The sequence below is a fragment of the Eumetopias jubatus genome, unplaced genomic scaffold (genome assembly GCF_037043125.1).
Source record: "Eumetopias jubatus isolate StellerSeaLion01/CBP00866 unplaced genomic scaffold, mEumJub1_p1.0 scaffold_15, whole genome shotgun sequence".
NCBI lineage: Eukaryota > Metazoa > Chordata > Mammalia > Carnivora > Otariidae > Eumetopias > Eumetopias jubatus.
In genome coordinates this window covers 47,582,551-47,604,455 of record NW_028274821.1, presented here as the reverse complement: position 1 = coordinate 47,604,455, position 21,905 = coordinate 47,582,551, and the positions used below count along the sequence as shown (strand labels likewise).

The window sequence follows — 21,905 nt, the reverse complement described above, 5'->3', positions numbered from 1 at the left end:
CACAAGATAAGCACATTGCTCTTCAGAGAAGTCTTCGAGCTAATAGAGAAATGCTGGAATCATAGTACCATCATTTCTACAGCTCCCAATGAATTAATGGATGGGCGGCTAACATCACAGAACAACAACAAAAAAATCCCAAACCGAACAAACAATCCACTTTAATGAGCTTCCTGACAGGAAAACTAAACAGTGGTTTTGACATCTGAATTGGATCAACTCTCTGGAACCAGCTGTCAGTTTACAGAAAATACAGAGGACAGAGAAATCTGTCAAACTACCCCCAAGGAGATGATTTCAGTGATCCAGAAAATTTCCTATAGGAAACTCTACAAGACAGATGACCTAGTTTCTTTTCAGAACACTTGGAAGTAAAAAATTGTGATGTTTGAGATAGCTAGAAACATGAACTGTGCTTCAATATATTAAGGAATTACTGTTGGAATGTGACAGTGATAATGGGGTTAGGTTAGATGTTTATGGATAAAATCATCAATCAGAGTCCAGATGAAATATAATTGGTCCTAAGCTGATATGTTTATAGTTGAAGCTGGATGTTGATTTACAAAAGCTCATACTGTTGTCGACTTTTGTATATGACTGAAATTGCTCCATAAGGATGTTGAAAAAAAAGTTGTGAATGTAAAATGGATGATCAGAGGTGGAGTACTTGTCACACCTCACCTATACTTAGAGGGTATCTGAGGTTCAGGGACATAAAGATTACAACTTTCTTTCTATTTCCTGGAGTTTATATAAAGTCCAGATCCGTCCCACAAACACTGAGGTGTGTTTAGAAAAAACTGACGAGCACTGTAGCAGATGGGAGTCCCATTACTGTGGGAACACCCTGCAGTGACCAGCTGGGTGCTCGCAGGTACACGCAGAGGCATGCTTTAAGCAGTCTTCCAATGCAGGCTCATGAAGCATCCAAGAAATTTACCTTATATTTACTTTTTTTCCTTACACTTTTCCTTTGACTGATATTTCTTTTCTTTTTTTTAAAGATTTTATTTGAGAGCAAGAAAGAGCACGAGTGGGGGGGGAAGGGGTAGAAGGAGAGGAAGAAGCAGACTCCCCGCTGAGCAGGAAGCCCGATGTGGGACTCGATCCGGGGACCCTGAGATCATGACCCGAGCTGAAGGCAGACACTTAACCTTCCTTTGACTGATACTTCTATACAGACTCTGATTGCTCTTTTCTCGTCTTTGTTCCTGCTGTTGGGCTCCACCCAAAATGCCTGTTCTACTAACCTCCTCACAGTAAAATCTAACCCTCTGTTGAATGCCCAGTTCAAATGTCCAGTTTTCTTCCAAACATTTCTGCGCCACCCCCCTGCATTATAGCTGGCACGTGATGACCGCCTTCTCAGGAGCCAACTCTATAGGGGCTGCTCTACGTATCTAATTTGGTTTCATTCTCCCAGAAATCCCGCAAGCTCAGAACTGTAAGTAAACAACCACCACCCCTCACCTCTGGCTCCATCCCACAGAAGAGTAAATGGATCAATGAACTTGCCCAGTGTTACAAGTAAGTGGAGTAACAGGAACCTGAAGGTGGGTGTAGGCAACTCGAAAATCTTTGTACCGTGCCACACTGCACATCTGGTTTAAAGCACGGTGACACACACGGCTGGCTGAGGATGCGATTTTCGCCTGTGCTTTTCTTGTGGCATTTAGCATCATCTGCCTTCATGCCTTACCATTTACACACAGCTTAGCGTCTCTGCTTTGAACTCAAGGGGCTCTAAATGCCTGCTTTCCAAACCTCATGTAGTAAAGGAAAGCACCACATGCTCTGCAGGGGAGACAGATGTTACTAGACTGAGCAGAAAGCCACAGGCAGGAAGCAACCTGCTCTCAGGGAGCGGTAGAGACTGGAGCCTCCTGCTAACTGGAGGCTGCTTCTCACAACCATGAGGCTGAGCTGTTCCTTAGGTGACCAGAGCCTCCCGCTAACTGGAGGCTAACTGGAGGCTAACTGGAGCCTAACTGGAGGCTGCTGTCCCTTAGGTGACCAGAGCTGCCAAGTCAGAGATTATGCTGTGTCAGGATCTGGAAGTTTCTTGCACACAAAATATCCTAGTAGTTAGCAATGGTTTATTACACTGAGGAGTCGGGACAAGGTACTCACACAAAACAAAGAACCTGTGTTCAAGTACAACCCAAACTCCATATACACACATGGACTGACAGCAAGGGTACCTTACTGTTTTACATGAAAATGGACAGCACAACAAGCAGCTCTGAGATGGTGGGAAGGGTCATCTTGGAGAAGAGGTCACCTCCCATAAATGTGCTCACAACAGCCACCCCTGCACTTGTTCACTTTAAATCCCCTTGACTGTAATTTTGTCCCTTTCTCTATTTTAAAGATTTTTATTTATTTGAGAGAGAGAAAGAGAGAGAGTGTGCACACGAGCAGAGGTCAGGGCAGAGGGCGAGGGAGAGAGAGAATCTCTAGCAGACTCCATGCTGAACGGTGAGCCTGACATGGGGCTTGATCCCACGATCCTGAGATCATGACCTGAGCCGAAATTAAGAGTCAGACGCTCAACCAACTGAGTCACCCAGGTGCCCCCCTACCCTTTCTCTATTTTAAAATGAGACAGGATAAGACAAAGGATCCAGTTTCTTCAAGTGAAATGCCAGGAGTGAAAAGACGGGGGAATATTAGATTAAAAGAGATTTAAGAGGCAGATCATTTAAATGCAATATGTGGATTATAAGGGACCCTGATCTGAACGGTTATATGAGACAAGAAGGAAAATGTAAACAGTCTGGATATTTGGTTACATTAAGGAATTAATATTTTTTGGTACAATACTGGTATTGTAGTTATTTTGTTATTATTTTATTTTATTTATTTTTTATTAAATATATTTTATTTATTTATTTGACAGAGAGAGACACAGCGAGAGAGGGAACACAAGCAGGGGGAGAGGGAGAGGGAGAAGCAGGCTTCCTGCTGAGCAGGGAGCCCGATGCAGGGCTCAAGCCCAGGACCGTGGGATCATGACCTGAGCCGAAGGCATATGCTTAACAACTGAGCCACCCAGGCGCCTATTATTTTATTTTTTTCAAAAAAAGGCCTTCTGGAAAAATATTTACTTCAAGATAATGAGGGCAGGGGAGAGGGAAGTGAGTAGGAGCATACATAGGACACAAGACTGGCTGTGGCTGGTAAAGCTACATGATGGGTAACTGGGGGTTCATTATACTAGCCTCTCTCCTTTTGCCTATGTTCGAAGTTTTCCACAGTGAGCATATTTACGGCGGAAGCCTGACTGAATTTGTCCAGTGTCTTCCCATACCAGCTGGACCTCCCTATCCTTCCTGCCCAGAACCCCTCACTGACCTCCCCTCTGAAATACTTACATAGTCTACACGGTGCTGCCTCCCTCCCTCCCTCCACTTCCCCCCAAGCGTGCCTGTTTTTCCCACCACCCTTCCACTGGAAAGGCCTCCCAGACTTCAAATCTTGGGTTGAGCCAACTGGATATGTGCTTCTCACCACACTATCTCTTTATAACCCTGAGCTTTCTTACACTGGTTGACTTAATTTCTGCACTTCCCCCCTAACCCCCCCCAAAAGCCTCAGAATGTTCGCGCTCCTCACAGGCTCGTCTGTCGGCTGTCATATTCCTACACCAACAGCCTGCAGTCACGGTAGGTTCAAGGACAGGTATGAATGTAGAGGCCTCTTACCAGGCAGAGGTAACAGATCTTTCCCTTTGAAAACACATAATAACCCATAGCACAGGATAAGAAAATGAGAACCAAAACACACTTTCATCCTTAAAATAAGGCCCAAGTCTCAATATGATTCCCACCACACCTACATGTCCACAATGTACTGTTTATCCGTGGATAAAAGTGTCTTTTTCTTCTCTGTGGAGATCTTCGTATCTTCCAACAAGAACTATAAAGAAAATACCTGACCACATACAGAACTGACTTTAAAACCTGGCAGAAAGGCCCTTTCTGGAAGGAATACAGTAGAACAAATGGTGAAGACACTCTCTCAAAGGCTCCCACGGGGCCTTACATGTTGGGAAGAGAATTCCACCTACCGCTTCCTCATGCTCCTTCCAGCAGTCATAATCTGTTGCCATGGCGATACTTGCATAGCAAATCCCAGCCTCCTTAGCGAGAACCACCTCTGGAACCGTGGTCATGTTGATAACATCCGCCCCCCAAGTGCGGAACATAAAGCTTTCTGCCCGGGAGCTAAAACGAGGTCCCTCGATTGTGACCATTGTGCCTTTTGAGTGGCACCGGAGTCCTAACTTTTTAGCAGTCTCTATGAGGACCTAGAAAACAAAGAACCACACACTCAGAAAATACAAACATAAGTTAACAGCTTACTATTTTGTGTTTTTTTTTTCCCTGATGTTTGACAAGTTAATTACTTCAAGATTTTTACTACAAATGGCTAGTACCTGCAGGCCCTCAGACAGAGCCCGGAAGATCTAGATCCGAACCTCCTCACATAACCCTGTTCCCCCGGCCCCTTGCACACAGCTTACAGCTACCAGAGCGAACAGTGAGCTTTTTCTCTACACCAGGCATTTGTTTATATTAATTTCACTTATTTCTTAACAGCTTGAAGAAGACTAAGCTGAGTTGTGAACATGGACTTGAGTCTGAGCCCTTCACCAGGGTGAGCTAAGGTGCCCCAATCCTATTCACATCTCCTCAAAGACATGCTGAGAACGGTTTCCAAGCTCTTTCACACAAAATCTGAAGACTGTTAGAGAAGCTTTTTTTGGTTAGAAAATGATTTCTGGGGTACCTGGGTGGCTCAGCTGGTTAAGCATCTAACTCGTAATTTCGGCTCAGGTCATGATCTCAGGGTTATGAGATCGAGCCCTGTGGCTGGCTCCGAACTGGGTGTGGAGCCTGCTTAAGATTCTCTCTCCCTCTCCCCATCTCCAAAAAAAAGAAAGTGATTTCTTCATAACATAATCTCTTTTGCCTGTTGTCTCTCCCAAAAACAAAACCAGAACGGGGATGTGCTGGTTTTTTCTCTCTAGGGATAAACTTATCATGGCATCTTACTTTAATGGCAAGGCCACGCATGGGTTTTAAAAACATTATTTAAAAGTTTGATCACTTTTTCCAGTGACTAATAATACACATCTAATCCTCAAGTTATTAATTTCTAGCCTGTGTCTCAACATTCCTTTTTAATAAAAAAAAATTAACTGTTAACCCACTTAAGCACTGCCAAAACTTCACTTAATCTTTGTATGTTTTCATTTTCTCATCTGTAAAATGGGAATAATGAGATTGTATTGCAGAAGTACTGTGAGGATTAAATGAGCTAAGGAATAATACAGCACAGAATTGTGTCGGACACATTTTAAACATTGGATACAAGCTAAATCAGTCTTCTAACAATTACTAACACTGGCACCTTCTACCCTTGTTTGCCAAATAACTGGCACAGACTCCTGGGGTGCTTTATATATAAAATGGTGTGACTCAGTGTCAATAAAGGCTCCAATTCAGGCCAAAGTCTAGCCTGCACATGCTGGAACCACATAAGCAAATTAACCTGTTTCTTTAAAAATAATTTTCATTATGCTATAGCAATGGGAGAAAGAATTTTAATAAGAGCCTTGGCAACACCAAATTTAGAAGCGTGACAAGTCACAATGAATAGTTGATATTATATCATGTTTGTTTATAATATATATGTTGAAAATAAGATTATGCTTAATAAAAACTTTCCCCTCAAGTACAGGTTAAACATTCGAGGGCCTAAATCACTCTTCCTTCATCTCTACCTCCCCCACCCCCAAATTAAAATATAGCCAGCCCAGTCCCATCTTCATTAAATGTCTTTTAAAGTCCTGAATAACCAAGCTGTATATCTTGGCCAAACTTCAGTATTTCCAGAAATGACTGGAGGAATATCATAACTACCTTGTACACTGGACTGCGGCATGTTAAATTCTCATGTCACCCTGGGAGGGGGGTGCCATGATGGTGAGGAGGAGGAAGTGAAGGATTATGGATGTGGACCAGCCACAGAGACAGACCCTGGGGTCTCAGTCACTTGAACCAGCACTTTGCACCCCTACAACCACAAGAACGGACAACTCCAACATCATGTACCAGCAATACAAACCACAGGCTGAGAGATCTCTGGGTCTGAGGCAAAGATGCTTTCATTTGCATGTTCTGAGCAATGATAATGGAACTCCTGAATCTACCACCATCCTTCAAATGTATTAGCAATATTAGATCACCAAGCTAAATATATTTTATGTGCCTAGACTTTGAAAGACAGTGCTTCCGATTACCTCCTAAAATGACTAGAGGTGAAAATATTTTGGGGGTAGAAGTGACATGGGACAAAATATTAACCCCACATATGTGACAAATGTTTTCTCTACCCATGTTCTAGCGAACCAGTTCACCTCCCCAAGGGAGACCACCAGTTTCTTTGGGTCAATTTTCTAAAGATTTTATTTATTTTTATTTATTTGACACAGAGAGAGAGATAGTGAGAGAGAGAGCACAAGCAGGGGGAGCAGCAGGCAGAGGGAGAGGGAGAAGAAGGCTCTCCCCTGAGCAGGGAGCCTGATGCGGGGCTCGATCCCAGGATCCTGGGATCATGACCTGAGCCAAAGGCAGATGCTTAACTGACTGAGCCACCCGGGCGCCCCTCTTTGGGTCAATTTTTTAAAAACACTCTATCTGCAGATAAATATTGTCATATTTACCTCTTTATATGTAACACAAGTGGCAGAAATCTTGTTTGCCACTTGACAATTCACCTTGACAATCCTTCCACATCCATACATGAAAGGTCATGTGAATGTTTTAAGTTAAACTGATAATTGCCAAGGGGCAGCACCATCTACTCTACATTTCTGGACAATATTTACAAATCTCTTTCAGAGTATGTAGGAATAAAGTTATATTCTGAAGGCTTATTTTTCCCACTTTCCTTTTTTTTTTTTAATTATTTATTTATTTGACACAGAGGGAGGGAGAGAGAGAGAGAGCACAAGCAGGGGGAGCAGGAGAGGCAGAGCAAGAAGCAGGCTCCCCGCTGAGCAGGGAGCCAATGAGGGGCTCGATCCCAGGATCCTGAGATCATGACCCGAGCTGAAGGCAGATGCTTAATGACTGAGCCACCCAGGCGCCCCATTTCCCATTTTCTTAAACCGCCTTTCCTAGCATTCTTTTAGTCTTACATGGGGCAGGGAGGGGTTCACTGGCTTGGCTAGGCCAAGAATAGCTGAGTTAATGTTGGCTCAAGGGAGGCTAAACTCTGTTACGGCAAACAGTCTCCAACTGCTGATCGCCAAGCCACCACATTTGCATCTATTCTGTTTACATCATTAGTTCATTAGTATTTATTTCCCCTACCCTACCTCTGCTGCTAGCACCTGAATTCAGTGTTTTCTGTGAGACACAACCTCAGGCCTATTCTCTCCCTGGTCTATTTCTTCCCAAGCTCTCCCTATTTTGAAATGGACAAGAATCTTATACATACCTAATTACCCCTGGAAAGCAAATTTATTACGTGGACAGATCTGCATTTCAGAGAGAAGACTAGGAGCAACGTTTTGATATATTCTGCTGATAACTACTTGGAAACATACATATCCCAAATACCCAAATACACACTTAACCTGCCATTTTTTTAAACAAATAAAAAGTGTATTTTCACACAAATCAGAATCAACAAGCAGTGGTATATCTGAAATGGCTCCCCCTGACTCCTGGCTTCACATTCTAGACTTTTAAGACCACCGTGAGGTTAAGGAGCCCTTGCTGTAAACTATGAGGAAACTACTTTTATACAATTACACAGGGCTGAACATAAAAGCTGCAATAAATCTACTTTCCATATGTAGGCGTTAATATCTGAATGAGTAAAATGCTTATGTACTTCCACTAAAGGGCTACCCACTTAGTTCTAAGATTTTACTGTAATCCTGGAGAGGAGGCTGGACAGTAATAGCCAAACTCGCCTCAAAGGCCAATGATGCCAATCTGACAATTTACAGATGATCAAAAACTGAATTCATAAAAGCAGTTGTTGGATATCTCATAACTAATAGGCATAGCTCAAAGCACTTTATAAATAATGACTCACTCATTTATCCTTCACACAGTGCTGTGAGATACATGTACCATTACCTTCATTTTCCAAATGAGGAAACTGAGGCCCAAGGGCATTAGGTAACTTGTCCAACAAGACACAACTATTAAGCACGAGAGCAGAGATTTGATCCCAAGTAATCTTTTTCCAGACTGTACACTGTGGATTAATATGCTAAATGATTTAAAAGGTATTCTGACAGCAAAATCAAAACCTATAAAAAAGGTAGGTTGCAACTCTGAGTGACTCAGCTTATCGATGACTGAGAGTAGTGGAGGCAGTACTAACAAAGGGAAAGTCTTCTAGTAACCTTGCAGAAGAAGCACACTGGAGAGGGAAAGAGGGCCTACCTGCTTAGCCAATTAATCGAATTCTAAATGCCACCCCAAGCCCTTACGACTTATTTTGGCGCACCTTCCAGAAAGACTACGAACCTCTCTTGTTTTGGGGCAGAACGGCTCAGCCATGGGAATATGGCATACTCCTCTGGTACTGGAATGACTTCCATCATAGAAGGTCTGAGGCCTTTTGGTGGTCCTACAAAATAAAGTGAAAAGGTTTGTTTGTTTGTTTGTTTTTAAAAAAGCCCTCACTCCATCCTCTGGGGGCTGATGAATCCATGGTATCTAGGTCAACACCTTGGTTCTCACTCCAGAATCGATAGCTCTGGATAAGCTGAAGGCAACTGTTGGAAAAGCTGCTTCAGGACAGTATCTGGCTCTGGGCTGGTGTGTGTGGTCTGGTGACTGACAGAACAACCACAGCAGATTGTAGGTACAACTCAACTTTGGGCTCAGGAGGCTGGGTAAAACCCTTAAGAGCTCACTACAGAATTCTCAATCATGGTAGACATAGAGGGGTTGTACAGTGAACCCCATATATGTCCATTATCTAGATTCAACAATTCAAACTTTGTCAAACTTGCTTCATCTGTTAGTTTTTCCATGGTTGCAAATCTCAGACTTTGTCGTTTCACCCCAACTTCAGATGGACCAAAATATGTGGATTTTTCACTGTAATGTCATGATGACATTTGATAAATATCAATTCCTCCATACCAACTAATACACAGACCAGATGCAAATTTCCCTGATGTCCTCAAAAATGTCCTATTTTTTTTTACTTATCTTTTATTTTTTAACTAATGCTTTTTTAGCTTCAAGCTCCAAACAAGGTCCTAACCTTACATTTGATTGGCCTGTCTCTAAATGAGGCTAATTCCCGCCCTCCACCCCCGACCGTATTTTTTCATGCCTTTGGTCCACTGAAGAAAGCAGCCCTTTGTCCTGCCCCACTTGCGGGACTCTCACTGCCCCCTCATCTAGCTTGTTCCTCTACTCACCGTAATTAGTTCTGAAACCTTAGTTCAGCTCCTGGTAGAACATTTTTGAATCCACAAAAGAAAGGCTAAAATTAACCCAGAGCCAAGTCACCCTGCAATTTTTCACCCAAAGTTTTCAGAATAAAGTACTTTCTGTGTCCTTTATATTGTTCTCAACTTGAACTCATGAGTAATACAGGAAAGAGAGTCTTCATCTTTCCTATGGTGGGGAGGGCCGGTGAGGGACAGCCCAAGGGAAAGCAGGGGAAGGTGGGCCACTTCATGTCTGCTTTCGGGAGCGGGAGGGAAGGGAACACCATGGAGAGATACACTGGTTGGATTTATACAGCTGGCACGCCCACCTACCAAAATTCACCTGTTCCTTCCATCCTGTCACATACTAAACAGTGACACTTATCTGGCACCAAAGCCACCTGGCTTCATAATGAGGTCTCAGTGCCCTGCAGGGATGAAAACCTAGCCTGGACTCCTCCCAGCCCTCTGTCATATGTGTTTTGGGGGAAGGCCAAGTTAACCCCCAAGCAATTCCAGATGGGGTTGAAGAACAGGTCAAATGGCCGTCCTAGCCCACAGAAACAGAGGCTTTCCTCTGTTTGTAAAACTAACCAATAAAATGGGGCCACGTACTCCAGCTCTGGCTTAGTCTCAGCCTTCCATGAGTCATTTACCACCATGATGAAGTATACGAAACCAGGGTCACAAAAACCTCCAGCAGCTATACCTCCATAAATGTCCATGCAACACCCCCACCTTACCTAACTCCATCCCTCTCTCTTCTCTTTCTACCCCTTCTTTGCCTAATCGCTTCTCTTTGTTCTGAACGTCTACCTTAAGACAAAACATGTGTTATGCTTTATGTTATGTCACATACACTCAATACTTACTACTACAGTTCATCCCCTCTGTCAAGTGGAACATTTTACATTTTTCTCTTTAACTACTAACTACAGGGCTTAGAGCAAACTGCCATATCTGTTCGATTCTCTATTTCCAATCATAAAATGTAGTTCATCCACCCATTTGTACAGGCATCGGGAGGATGAAGCCAACCAAGATGTCCAGACGGCTGCCGGCAGCTCAGAAGCAAGGTCGGGAGCTAGCGACAAACAAGGACCCGGCACCAAGGAGAAGCTATGGCTGAGGCGGGGCCTCAGTGCACTCAGCCCTGTAGGGGCAAGTGAAGGGCGGAGCACTGAGGAAGAAATGAAGACTCTAATACCAACATTTTAATGGTTTCAGGGCTAAAATCACTATAAACAGCAATACTCCTGTCCAGCATAAAATGATAAGGCATGACTAATGCAGAATGAAATTCTGACCAAGAGCCATAGGATTTACAATAGGGGGGGGGAGATGGAGCACATTTTTTCCCGTAAATACAGTATAGTATGTAAATGTATTTTTCTCTTATGATTTTTTTTTAAGATTTTATTTATTTATTTGACAGAGAGAGACAGCAAGAGAGGGAACACAAGCAGGGGGAGTGGGCAAGGGAGAAGCAGGCTTCCCGCTGAGCAGGGAGCCCGACGCGGGGCTCGATCCCAGGACCCTGGGATCATGACCTGAGCCGAAGGCAGACATTTAACGACTGAGCCACCCAGGTGCCCCACTTATGATTTTCTTAATAACACCTTCTTTTCTGTAGCATACTTTATCATAAGAACATAGGACATAACGCATATAACAAGATAAAATATGTGTTAATCGACTACGTTATCAGTAAGGCTTCTGGTCAACAGTAGGCTATTAGTTAAGTTTTGGGGAGGTCAAAAGTTATACATGGATTTTCAACTGAACAGGGGTCAGCACCCCTAACCCCATGTTGTATAAGGGTCAACTGTAATTTGTTACAGCACCTACAGGACACTAATGCACGTGCTTATGTGGGTTAGGATATAGTCAACCCAGTTATGGCTCCCACAGTAATAAAGAAATGATCCTGAAGGTTGGCCCCAACTCTTGCTTCATTAGCAAACCCTCCCAGCTAGGCAAGGGGACTGCAAATTTCACCTCCCCATTAGCTTGGGACCCCAGTGGAAAACAGACTCTGGGACAGACTGACTTGGCTGGCTTTACCACTCACTCCATAACTGTGCCTCAGAGAAAAGTCAATCTGATCTCTCTGCAGCTCAGTTTGTATCCATTTTCTTATATTTAAAATGGGGAATAAATAATACCTACTTTCTAAGGTCGACGTGAAGACGGAATGAGACAATGGGAAGCAAGTGCTCAGCACGAGCAGCTACTATTTATGGAAAATCTGCTTCTGTACTTCTCATGTGCCCACCTCAGAGCCTGACGTGTATGGACCCTCAAGTCGAAGGTACACAAAAAACCGCCTGAGGCTATCAAACAGGGACACATACTAAGAGAAGTGAAGTGTGCATCCGAACAAAAAACTGCCCATGGGAGAGTGAAGGAGGCAAAACTGTGTTGTGCACCGGAAAGAGAGAAGTAAGTTCAAGACCGCTACGGAGAGAACACCGGGCACTTGCACACACAGGACAAAGAAAAGACCAGAAAAAGGCTGATGGACAGGTTGTTGAATCGGCTGGTAGACTGACTGGTAGACTCTTGAATCAGCTCTCAGACAGCCATTTGTTAATAATTTGCCTCTGAGGAAAAGCGGAGTTGCAAGCAACAAGGAGAACACTTGTCCTACAGCAGAAGCAAATGCAACTGCACATCTCTGAGGAAGCACATGTCCCCAACAAGCCACAGCATGCAGGAACATGAGTCAATTCATCTACCAGCAGAGCAGGCCCGACGGCTGCTCATAAGTAGCATGGTTTTGGGGAAATGACTCTACCCACGTCACTTAAAAGATATCTAAACAGTAATGCGCATGGACAAACTCAAACTGAGTCTCCAAGAAACCTAAATAAAACAAAAAATCCTCCCAATCTCTCTTTTCTTTCTTCTTTTTTTTAAAGATTTATTTATTTACCCCAAAGAGAAGGGCGGGGAGGGACCAAGAGAGAGAGAGAGAATGTGAGCAGGGAGAGGGAAAGAGAGAATCCTCAAGCAGGCTCCCCACTGAACTCGGAGTCTGATGTAGGGCTCGATCCCACGACCCTGAGATCATGACCTGAGCCAAAATCAAGAGTCGGACCCCCATGTGACTGAGCCACCCAGGTGCCCCAATCCCTCTTTTCATTAAAACCTGAGCTCTGAGGGCAAGTGGAAGTGTTCTCTGCAGCAAGTCATCACAGCCACCACAAATTCGTATTCACACAAATATAAAGGTAACTGGGCATACCAATGTTAACCGAACCACAGTTAATACAAACAGAAAGCTGAAAACAACCAATTTCCCACCTAGCAGGCAGCTTAAATAAACCACACTGCCAGCAATGGCAGAGGGTTATGTCCGTTAGGAAGAACACGGTGGTATCTGACTACACGTGTGGAAAGCTAAGAGAGATGGTTAGCTCATGTTGTGAGCTAGGAGAGAAGAAAAAGATAAACTGCTCTTTTTCTAGAATTCCTATAGAGTCACACAAACATATTTTTTGGGTGTGTTAAAAAATATATAAATGGTATGTAATATGGACTGTCTCACAATATGCTTGATTTAGTTAATGACGATAGATCTTGAAGACTTTTCTGTGTCAGCACATAGAAATTTACTTGTTTCAAGTTCTGAATAGAAGGCCATGGATATATCAGTATATTTAAATTATTATACAAAAAATGGGTAATTAAAAATGGTACAACCACCGGTATCTCTGCATGAGCTACCTTGTACATGTTCCTCAAAAAACCAAGAAAAGGAACTGTTGCAAAGGTTTCACATCTTCAAGTTTAATGGACAGATTTTACCAAATTTCCCTTCAAGTAACCAGAAACTTAGGAGGGTTTCACTTTTTACCATAAACCCTCCTATACTATTTTCATTTCATCTCATTACAAATATGTATTACTCTTTAAAAGCTCTAAAACACAGGTTATGTTGGACAGCATTTTAGTTTTAGCACACACTAGAACACCAAAGACAATTTAAGTTAAAAATTTTAAAAGTATACAAACAGAAGATGGCAAAAAACAAAATAAAACAAAACAAAAAAGGTCAGGTCACCAACTGGTTAGATCAAAAGGATATTTATATTCTAGGAAATAAGCCTAACTTTAAGATCAAGAGGATTAAGAATGAGCCCTCTAAATGTCTAGGTGTATATACATGTGTGGGTGCACAATTTATGGACAGCATGATGTGAGCATGCTTATTTATTTATTTAAAGATTTATTTATTTTAGAGAGAGAGAGAGAGAGAGAGAGCGCGCACAAGTGGAAGGGGCAGAGGGAGAAGGAAAGAGAGAATCTCAAGTAGACTCCGTACTGAGCACAGAGCCCGACACCGGGCTCGATCTCACAACCCTGAGATCATGACCCGAGCCAAAACCAAGAGTCAGATGCTCAGCCAACTACACCACCCAAGCACCCCTGTTGCGAGCATGTGAATAAGTGAAGGGTCAAATCCTAGAAGATGTGGGTCATGGAGTTAGGGTACAAAGGGTTCTCATCTGGAGGAGAAAGGTAGGGCGCTGAGGGGGGAGGCAGAGAATTTAAAACTGCAGTGGGGAGGGGCGCCTGGGTGGCTCAGTTGGTTAAGCATCTGACTCTTGGATTTCAGCTCAGGTCATGATCTCAGGGCCCTCAGATCTGAGCCTCACATCTGGGTTTTGAGGTGAGAGTAGAGTCTGTTTAAGATTCTCTGCATCCCTTTCCATCCACCCCTCGCCCCGCCCTGCCCCACTTATACTTTCAAAATTAAATGACACTTAATTATTACTTTCAAAAATTAAAATGACAGTCAGGAAAAGTAGAGGAAATTTTGACATGAATGACATGAATGGCAACCCATTATGACATGGAATGAATCTGTTCTCTTAACCAGAAGGAACTGAGAGCTTCCAAATTTGGATACATGTCATTAAGATCCCTCCATTGCTCTGATCTCATGAGTGCTTATGGTGCCACAAGAAAGGAGAAAAACGTATGATGTTTATATCCCAGCAAGGAGGCAACACTGTTTAATAAACATGTACAGTTTTCTCTTATTTTCTACTTTTCATGAGGTCTTGCTAAACAGAGCACGCAAAGCAACAGCACGGTAACAAAATCCTGGCTCTGACATAGGGGCTGAGTAACAATCTCAATGGGCCTCAGTTTTCTCAGCTGTACAAGGGGGACGTAAAAGGTATGTACATGATGTTTCCTAATGCTGTGATAATTAGCAGCACCAGGAACATAGTTAGGCCCACAGAAGCAGCTTTGTTTCACCGTAAAGTAGCAGGGACATGGCTCCAGGTCAATGTATGTAACTTTAACAAATCCCGTTTACAACTTCACCACATTCCACAGCTGTTCAACCACCGCCTTAGGCTGCTCTTAAGAAACAATATACACACATCCTGGTTCCATGTGTCTAGAAAAATACACCATTTGGTGCTTTTATTCTTAGGACTGCAAACCACAAAAGGGAAGGCTTGTTGGACAGGCATGCATATTTTAAAACTTACTGAGTCAGACTGCCTTTTAAAAAGAGTTCGAGGGGCATCTGGGTGGCTTGGTCAGTTAAGCGTCTGACTCTTGATTTTGGCTCAGGTCATGATCTCATGGGTGGTGAGATCGAGCCCGGCATCGGGCTTCGCGCTTAGCACAAACTCTGCTTGAAGATTTGCTCCCTCTGCTCTCTCTCTCTAAAACTAAATACATCTTTAAAAGAAAATAAAAATAAAAAATAAAAAGAGTTGTAACTATCTCTACCAGCAATAGGTATGTGAATGTGAATCATCCAGGACTTAACAGCATCTGACATGTGGGAAGAGCTTCATATTTTCTTTCACTTCAAAATTATCCAGAAAAAACAACTTCATGTTCAGAAGAATAGATGTAACCAGATAATAAACACTAATATTTCACTGAGAGGGAAGTGGGCAGGGATACTAAGTACAAAGGCAATGGAAGAAACCACCACAGAGGTGACAAGGTATTTTTAGGTACATGTCAAAGATCATTAGCATCGATGATAAAAGGAACTAGGAAAAAATGACATCATATTACCGGAAGAGCTGAAGTCTTCTACACATAGAGCTTGTTAGGAAATTCCTTCCCCCTGGACTGTGCTGTGAACTCTGAGCTGGTACTAATAATCACTGCCCACTAACAACTCCAATGAACAATGAGGTTCTGCGGCAGCCCCGCCCAGAAAGGAGTAGAAGCTCCATTTCCGGCACTTTCTTTTTTTTTTAAAGTAGGCTCCACAATGGGCATGGAGCTCAGTGCAGGGCTTGAACTCACAACCCTGAGATCAAGACCTGAGCTGAGATCAAGAGTCTGGACGCTCAACAGACTGAGCCACCCAGGTGCCCCTCCAGCACTTTTCTGATCATGTCTTTGTTTCTATTATATTTTTATTTATTTATTTTTAAAGATTTTACTTATTTATTTGACAGAGACAGCCAGAGAGGGAACACAAGCAGGGGGAGTGGGAGAGGGAGAAGCAGGCTTCCCGCAGAGCAGGGAGCCCGATGCGGGGCTCGGTCCCAGGACCCCGGGATCATGACCTGAGCCGAAGGCAGACGCTTAACCCACTGAGCCACACAGAGGATAATTAAATCTTGAATTATAAAGCGTGAGGTATCTTTGGGACCCTGTCCTGGATCTAGTGGCCAGAGTGAATGTGAAGGGGGAGGGGAGAGCTGGAAGTGTGCGTGTGAGGAAGGGCGGGTAAGGTCACAGACGCTGGACGCTAATGGAATTCAAACTCCACAGGTCCCACTTACTAGCAAATGACCAATATTTTTGAGTTTTAAGTTTCCTCAACTATAACCTGGGAAAACTACCCTTGAACGAGGTGAATAGGATTAAGTGATTTGTGGCACTTAGTAGTACCTCAAAAATTGGGAGCTTATCAACAATTTTATTAAGAGAAGGGACAGAAGGCGAGGCAGTAATAAGAGAGCTAGGTTGCGGAGCAGAACGTGGGAAATGCTGGGACCATGGCAGTAGCTACCCCGGCTCCCAGGACAGGTGTGGGCAGGAAGATGACCGAGGGCAGGCATAAGTGACTGGTGAGAGGGAGGGGGAAAGAACATGGTCAGTTTATGCCTCAGGAAGCCATGAGGACAGTAAGGGTTTCAAAGAGTTGCTAAGAATGGGAAAAGAGCCAAGGGAGGGCTTCCTGTGCAACTGTTTACCATAACCCCCCAAGAGTATGGATAAAAATCCATGCCCTGCCCCAGAGGTTCAAAGGCTAGTGATTAATGGGCATCAGAGCACACCTCAACCTCCAGGCAGGTCCTCAGCAGGGGCGGGGACCAACAATCTTACCTCATGATTGAGGCCGAGAGGGGAAGCCCAGGGCTTTGGGAAGGGGAAATAAACTGACATAATCCCTTACCACTTTGTGTACTGTGGGACTTTCCTGATGAATAAGCCAGCAAGTATTGCAGCCAAGCTCGCCAAAACTTTCCCTAATGTAGTGAACGCAGGACTCTCCGAGGAGGGAGGGCATCACAACTCAGACATCAGAACACAGCACCCTCATCTTGCAATGAGGACACTAAGTGACAGAAGAATTTGGGGGCAGAGCCAGGAAACAATTCTGGAGGTTCGCACTTCCAAGCTGGGGCTTCTCCCACAGCATTCTTCAAGCAGAACCTAACCGGGGGCCTCAGGCATACCAGGCCAACGTGGTAACAGCATTTCGCAGAAAACATCTGCCGCTGGGAATCACACCCTGCTGTTTTCCATCTTAATTTTTTGGTTGTATTTTTCTCATTGTCAAAAAAACAAATTAAAAAAAAAACAAAACCCAAAGTCCTTATCAATGTAAAACATTCCTGATAAAGACCACTATTAGGAAGTAAGAATCCTATCCTTGTCTTTAAAGGATATGCTTGCTGGGCACAGCTTGAGATAGTTCTGATAGCCCTAGCAGTTGAATGGGTCCTACTAATCTGCATCTTTTTAAAGATTTTATTTATTTATTTGACAGAGAGAGAGAGAGGGAACACAAGCAGGGGGAGTGGGAGAGGGGGAAGCAGGCTTCCCGCCGAGCAGGGAGCCCGATGTGGGGCTCGATCCCAGGACCCTGGGATCATGACCCGAGCCGAAGGCAGACGCTTAATGACGGAGCCACCCAGGCGCCCCTAATCTGCATCTTTTTACAAAAACAATTTAATAGAATGTGGGCATCTTTCCCAACAGCTTATAGATATATGGTGAATTCAGTTCCTTTCCACGGTAATGATCGGGGCTGATGGTGAAGAGGAGAGAGGTCATGTGTGGATCTGCTGCAATTCTCTACCCACGTGTACCGTGCACGGCACGGAGAGCAGTTTGCGGTGACAGGTACACGCTACACATACAAAGGTTTGTACCACAGAAGAACCCCCAAATTATGGATCTTGGAGCATCTCCCTTGAGAGAGCCTTTTAAAGTATAAATAGCCTCACAATGGTCTCTTGGGACAGACGGAAGGTCAGATTCTTTCCCGAGTCCAGATGGACTGTGGAATGACCATCCAGAAGTGAAACAAGTCCCATTCTCAACCAGGTTTGATCCTGGACTGTCAAACGACTCGTGGCTCTGACAACAAGGACCTCCATCGAGGTAGACGAAATGGATTCGTCAAACCCCATTCATCAGGAGGTATGAGGCACCGAAGACACCGACTGTGGACGAGCCTCCTCCAAGCTCTCGGTTATCAGCTGCTGTTTTTAACTTAACTTTGTGAGGAACATCGCCCATGGAGCCCCGGACCCAGGGCAAGGGCAGAGTCAAGTAACCTATCCCTCTACACTGAGAATAGGAAAATGACAAAACCAACAACAAAATTTCTGGTATTTAAATTCTAGATCGAGATCCATTTTGCATTTCCACAGCTACCCTAATCACAAACACAAGAGGATTACTTTCACTTTGAATATTAGCTAAGGCATCTCCTTGCATGTCTGAGGAAGAGAAGCCCAACTGCCCACACCCCAAAAATACCTGGAGCCCTTCCCTTCCCCACCTGTCTGTTGTCCTGCTCTCTCCGGGTCAGCCACACCCAAGATTCCCCTTCTCTCAGGCCCAGGCCTTCAACTTTTCACAGGCAGGAACATAGCAGAGAGAAAAAAAAAATTATTTTCAGAAGACAATGAGCTTATTTTCTTAAAAGAGCTTCCAACCCACCAGACTCCTTTAAAGGCATATTCCATTTTTAGAGTAGAAATCTAACGTTTTTAAAAACAACCCTAACGTCAAAGCCACCTGTCACTCTTCAACGTAAATGGCCTCTCAGGTATGTAGAGCCAGGCCAGTGGACCAGGTTGGTGGTGTTTTTCCCTACGCTGGGCACCGAGGGCAGAGAAAGTAACGTGCTTTAGTTCTGTCGTCTATTAAGTAAGAACAGCCACACTACTCCATCCCGATTCTTTTTTTTTTTTTTTTGAAGATTTTATTTATTTGAGAGAGAGTGAGAGACAGCACAAGCAAGGGGAGCTGCAGAGGGAGAGGGAGAAGCAGACTCCCCGCTGTGCAGGGAGCCCGATGCGGGCCTTGATCCCAGGACCCCGGGATCATGACCTGAGCCGAAGGCAGGAGCTTAACCGACCGAGACACCCAGGTGCCCCTCCATCCTGATTCTTTATCACAAATTTATGTTAGGGAGATTAAAAAGATCCCTCTCAACCTCTGAAGACCCCTTGAGGACGAGGATATTTTTTCCTAAGATAATGTGCCAGCAAAGTGGCAGCAATTAGCAAATGTGTGTTTCCGGATCAGTGCCTGGAGAGGTGACTGGGTAGGGAGAAGAAGCCTCAGCGATGGTGGAGCTCAAACTTGGACTTTGAAGAGAGAGGGCCGTGGGCCACAGACGTGCCTGAGGCTAAAGAGAGCCAAAACAAAACCTCCTGATCCAGGGCTCCTGTCCCCGTGGCTATAATCCACTGGGTGGCTTTGCAGAACGCTGCAGTTTCGTTCCCCAAGCTGAGGCTGGGTGCTTGGCTGCGGGAAGCTCAGGCTATGGGCAGCACAGCCTCTAGCTCAGCATTCTGGGCCTGAGGTCGGCACCGAGAGGACCCAGCAGGTGCCTCCCTGAACACACCAAGATTCACTTATGAGAATGTGTTATTAGTACAATGAAGGCCATTACTCATAAGGCGAAAAGTGCTCATTCTCTTCTCTTCTGAGACAAACATATGGTAAATCACGTATGCACCCAAGCTTGGTGAACTGACTGAGCCAACGGCAGTGTCATTCAGAAACACTGTCCAAAAGCAATAGAACACAAGCCACCTAATGTCATTTTAAATTTTCTAACAGTTATATTAAAAAAGGAAAAGAGGTAAAATTAGCTTTAATATCTTATCTAGCCCAATAAATCCAAAATGTTGCCATTGTAATATGTCACATCAATATAAAATTTGAGATTGCTTCTAAATGATATTCCCTTTGGGATCCTCCTTTTCAGAGAACTTTTCTTCTGTTGTTACCACATAGTGTTAACTGCAGACCCCTGCAGCCAACAGGCCACATTCACAATAATGGCACCCATGTACTAGGCAGGTAGCAGGTGCTAGATCCCATAAAAGGCATTTGATAGAGACTTTGAACTCCCAAGGCAAGAGTTAAGGAGTCAGGGGCGCCTGGGTGGCTCAGTCAGTTAAGCTTCTGCCTTCGGCTCAGGTCATGATCCCGGGGTCCTGGGATCGAGCCCCACATCGGGCTCCTTGCTCGGCGGGAGGCCTGCTTCTCCCTCTCCCACTCCCCCTGCTTGTGTTCCCTCTCTCGCTGTGCCTCTCTCTGTCAAATAAATAAGTAAAATCTTAAAAAAGAAAAAAAAAGAGTAAGGAGTCAGGTTATCCACACAGCACATAAAAGAACACAGATACCAAAAGATCTTAAGGTTACACGACTAAGGACTGCTACGACAGAATGAAACTAGATATGATGTAACACCTGTTTTCTTTTCTATTCTCCCTTTCTGCCCCAACTGCTTTCTTGAAAGAGCCAGTATGTGAAACACCTACATTTACTATATATGAGGAAAAGATTTGGCAAATATGAGCGTACAGTTACATCATTTAAGTAACAAATTAGTCCGAGGCTTAATACCCAGTTCAGACTTTTCTATCCAGGATCATCTACGATACTTTATAAATCTGGATCAGTCTGAATAGGGAGTTTTGTACTCTGCTTTATTTTTTTCAGTAGGCCCCATGCCCAATGTGGGGCTTGAACTCACAGCCCTGAGATCAACAGTCCCCTGCTCTACTGACTGAGCCAGCCAGGCGCCCCACATACCCTGCCTTATTGAACAAGCATATTACAACCATTTTCTTAAGTCATTACCTCCAAACTCATGGACTTTGACAACCACAGAAATCTTGGTTAAGAATGCCAGCCTCCCTCTTCCATCGAATGATCATGTTCATTCAATAGCTCTAAAAAGACTGAGCAACTACACGCCATGCACTGTTGTGTGTTGTTAGGGATAAAGTGGCAAATAAGGTCTTTGCCCTCACAGGGCCTATATTCTAGAGAGAAAGATGAACAATACATACGTAGTGTCAGGTGCTGAAAAAATAATAGGAAAAATGATGGGTGAAGGGCATGTAATGATTTTAGTCTACCCCCGTTATTTATTCGGCCGAGCCACATGAAACTGCTGATATTCAAGCATTTCTGACCTAGAAAATGGTCAGTTTCACACAGTCCCACCTAACAGTTTCACTCCACTGGGAAACAATCAAGAATGCTTCTGATGGACTCTAAATTAGAAGAGACCCCTGACAGACAGAAAACACAGAGAACTGGACTAAACAAACTTTCCTCCCATGGAAGAGGTGAGAAGGTGCTTGGGTGGAGTAAACTCAGTGACAGCAGATGGAGAGGGCGGGATGGACAGAGGTGACAGTCTGGGGACTTCAACAGGAGCCACCAAATGGCTTAAACTCTGTGCCACTTCTCCCCAGCACTGATTCAAGGCACTGAGTGTGGCCACCTGTCTCTATCTGGAAACCTGGGAGGTGGTTCCTTTCACCAGGAATTGTAGGGGCACAGGGGGCAGTGGGAAGGGATGCCCCGCAGACCACCCACTTTCCCTTGTGATTTCTTCAACTATTTCTTTAGTTTTTTTTTTTTTTTAAAGATCTTATTTATTTGTTTATTTTAGAAAGAGAGAGTGGGAGAAAGGGCAGAGGGAGAAGGAGAGACAGAATCTCAAGCAGACTCCCGGCTGAGGGTGGAGTCTGATGCAGGGCTTGCTCTCACCATCCTGAGATCATGAACTGAGCTAAAATCAAGAGTCGGATGCTTAACCAATGCGACCAACCCAGGTGCCCCTCTTCAACTATTTCTAAATTCAGAAAAAGCCCAGGATCTTGGCCATCTATTACTGCTGACTTTTTTTTTTTTTTTTGGCAAAGGAACATTAAATATTACTTGT

The 21,905-nt window shown here is 44.1% G+C and overlaps 1 protein-coding gene across 1 annotated transcript in view; it reads right to left on the bottom strand.

The window, feature by feature from the left end:
- MTAP (methylthioadenosine phosphorylase) overlaps positions 1-21,905 on the bottom strand; it is a 43,870-nt gene that overhangs the window by 4,378 nt on the left and 17,587 nt on the right. The window contains exons 5-6 of the mRNA XM_028115194.1: positions 8,559-8,661; positions 4,073-4,312 (exon numbers count right to left, since the gene is read on the bottom strand). Coding sequence (XP_027970995.1) covers positions 4,073-4,312; positions 8,559-8,661 — 343 coding nt within the window. The remainder of the gene's footprint in view (positions 1-4,072; positions 4,313-8,558; positions 8,662-21,905) is intronic.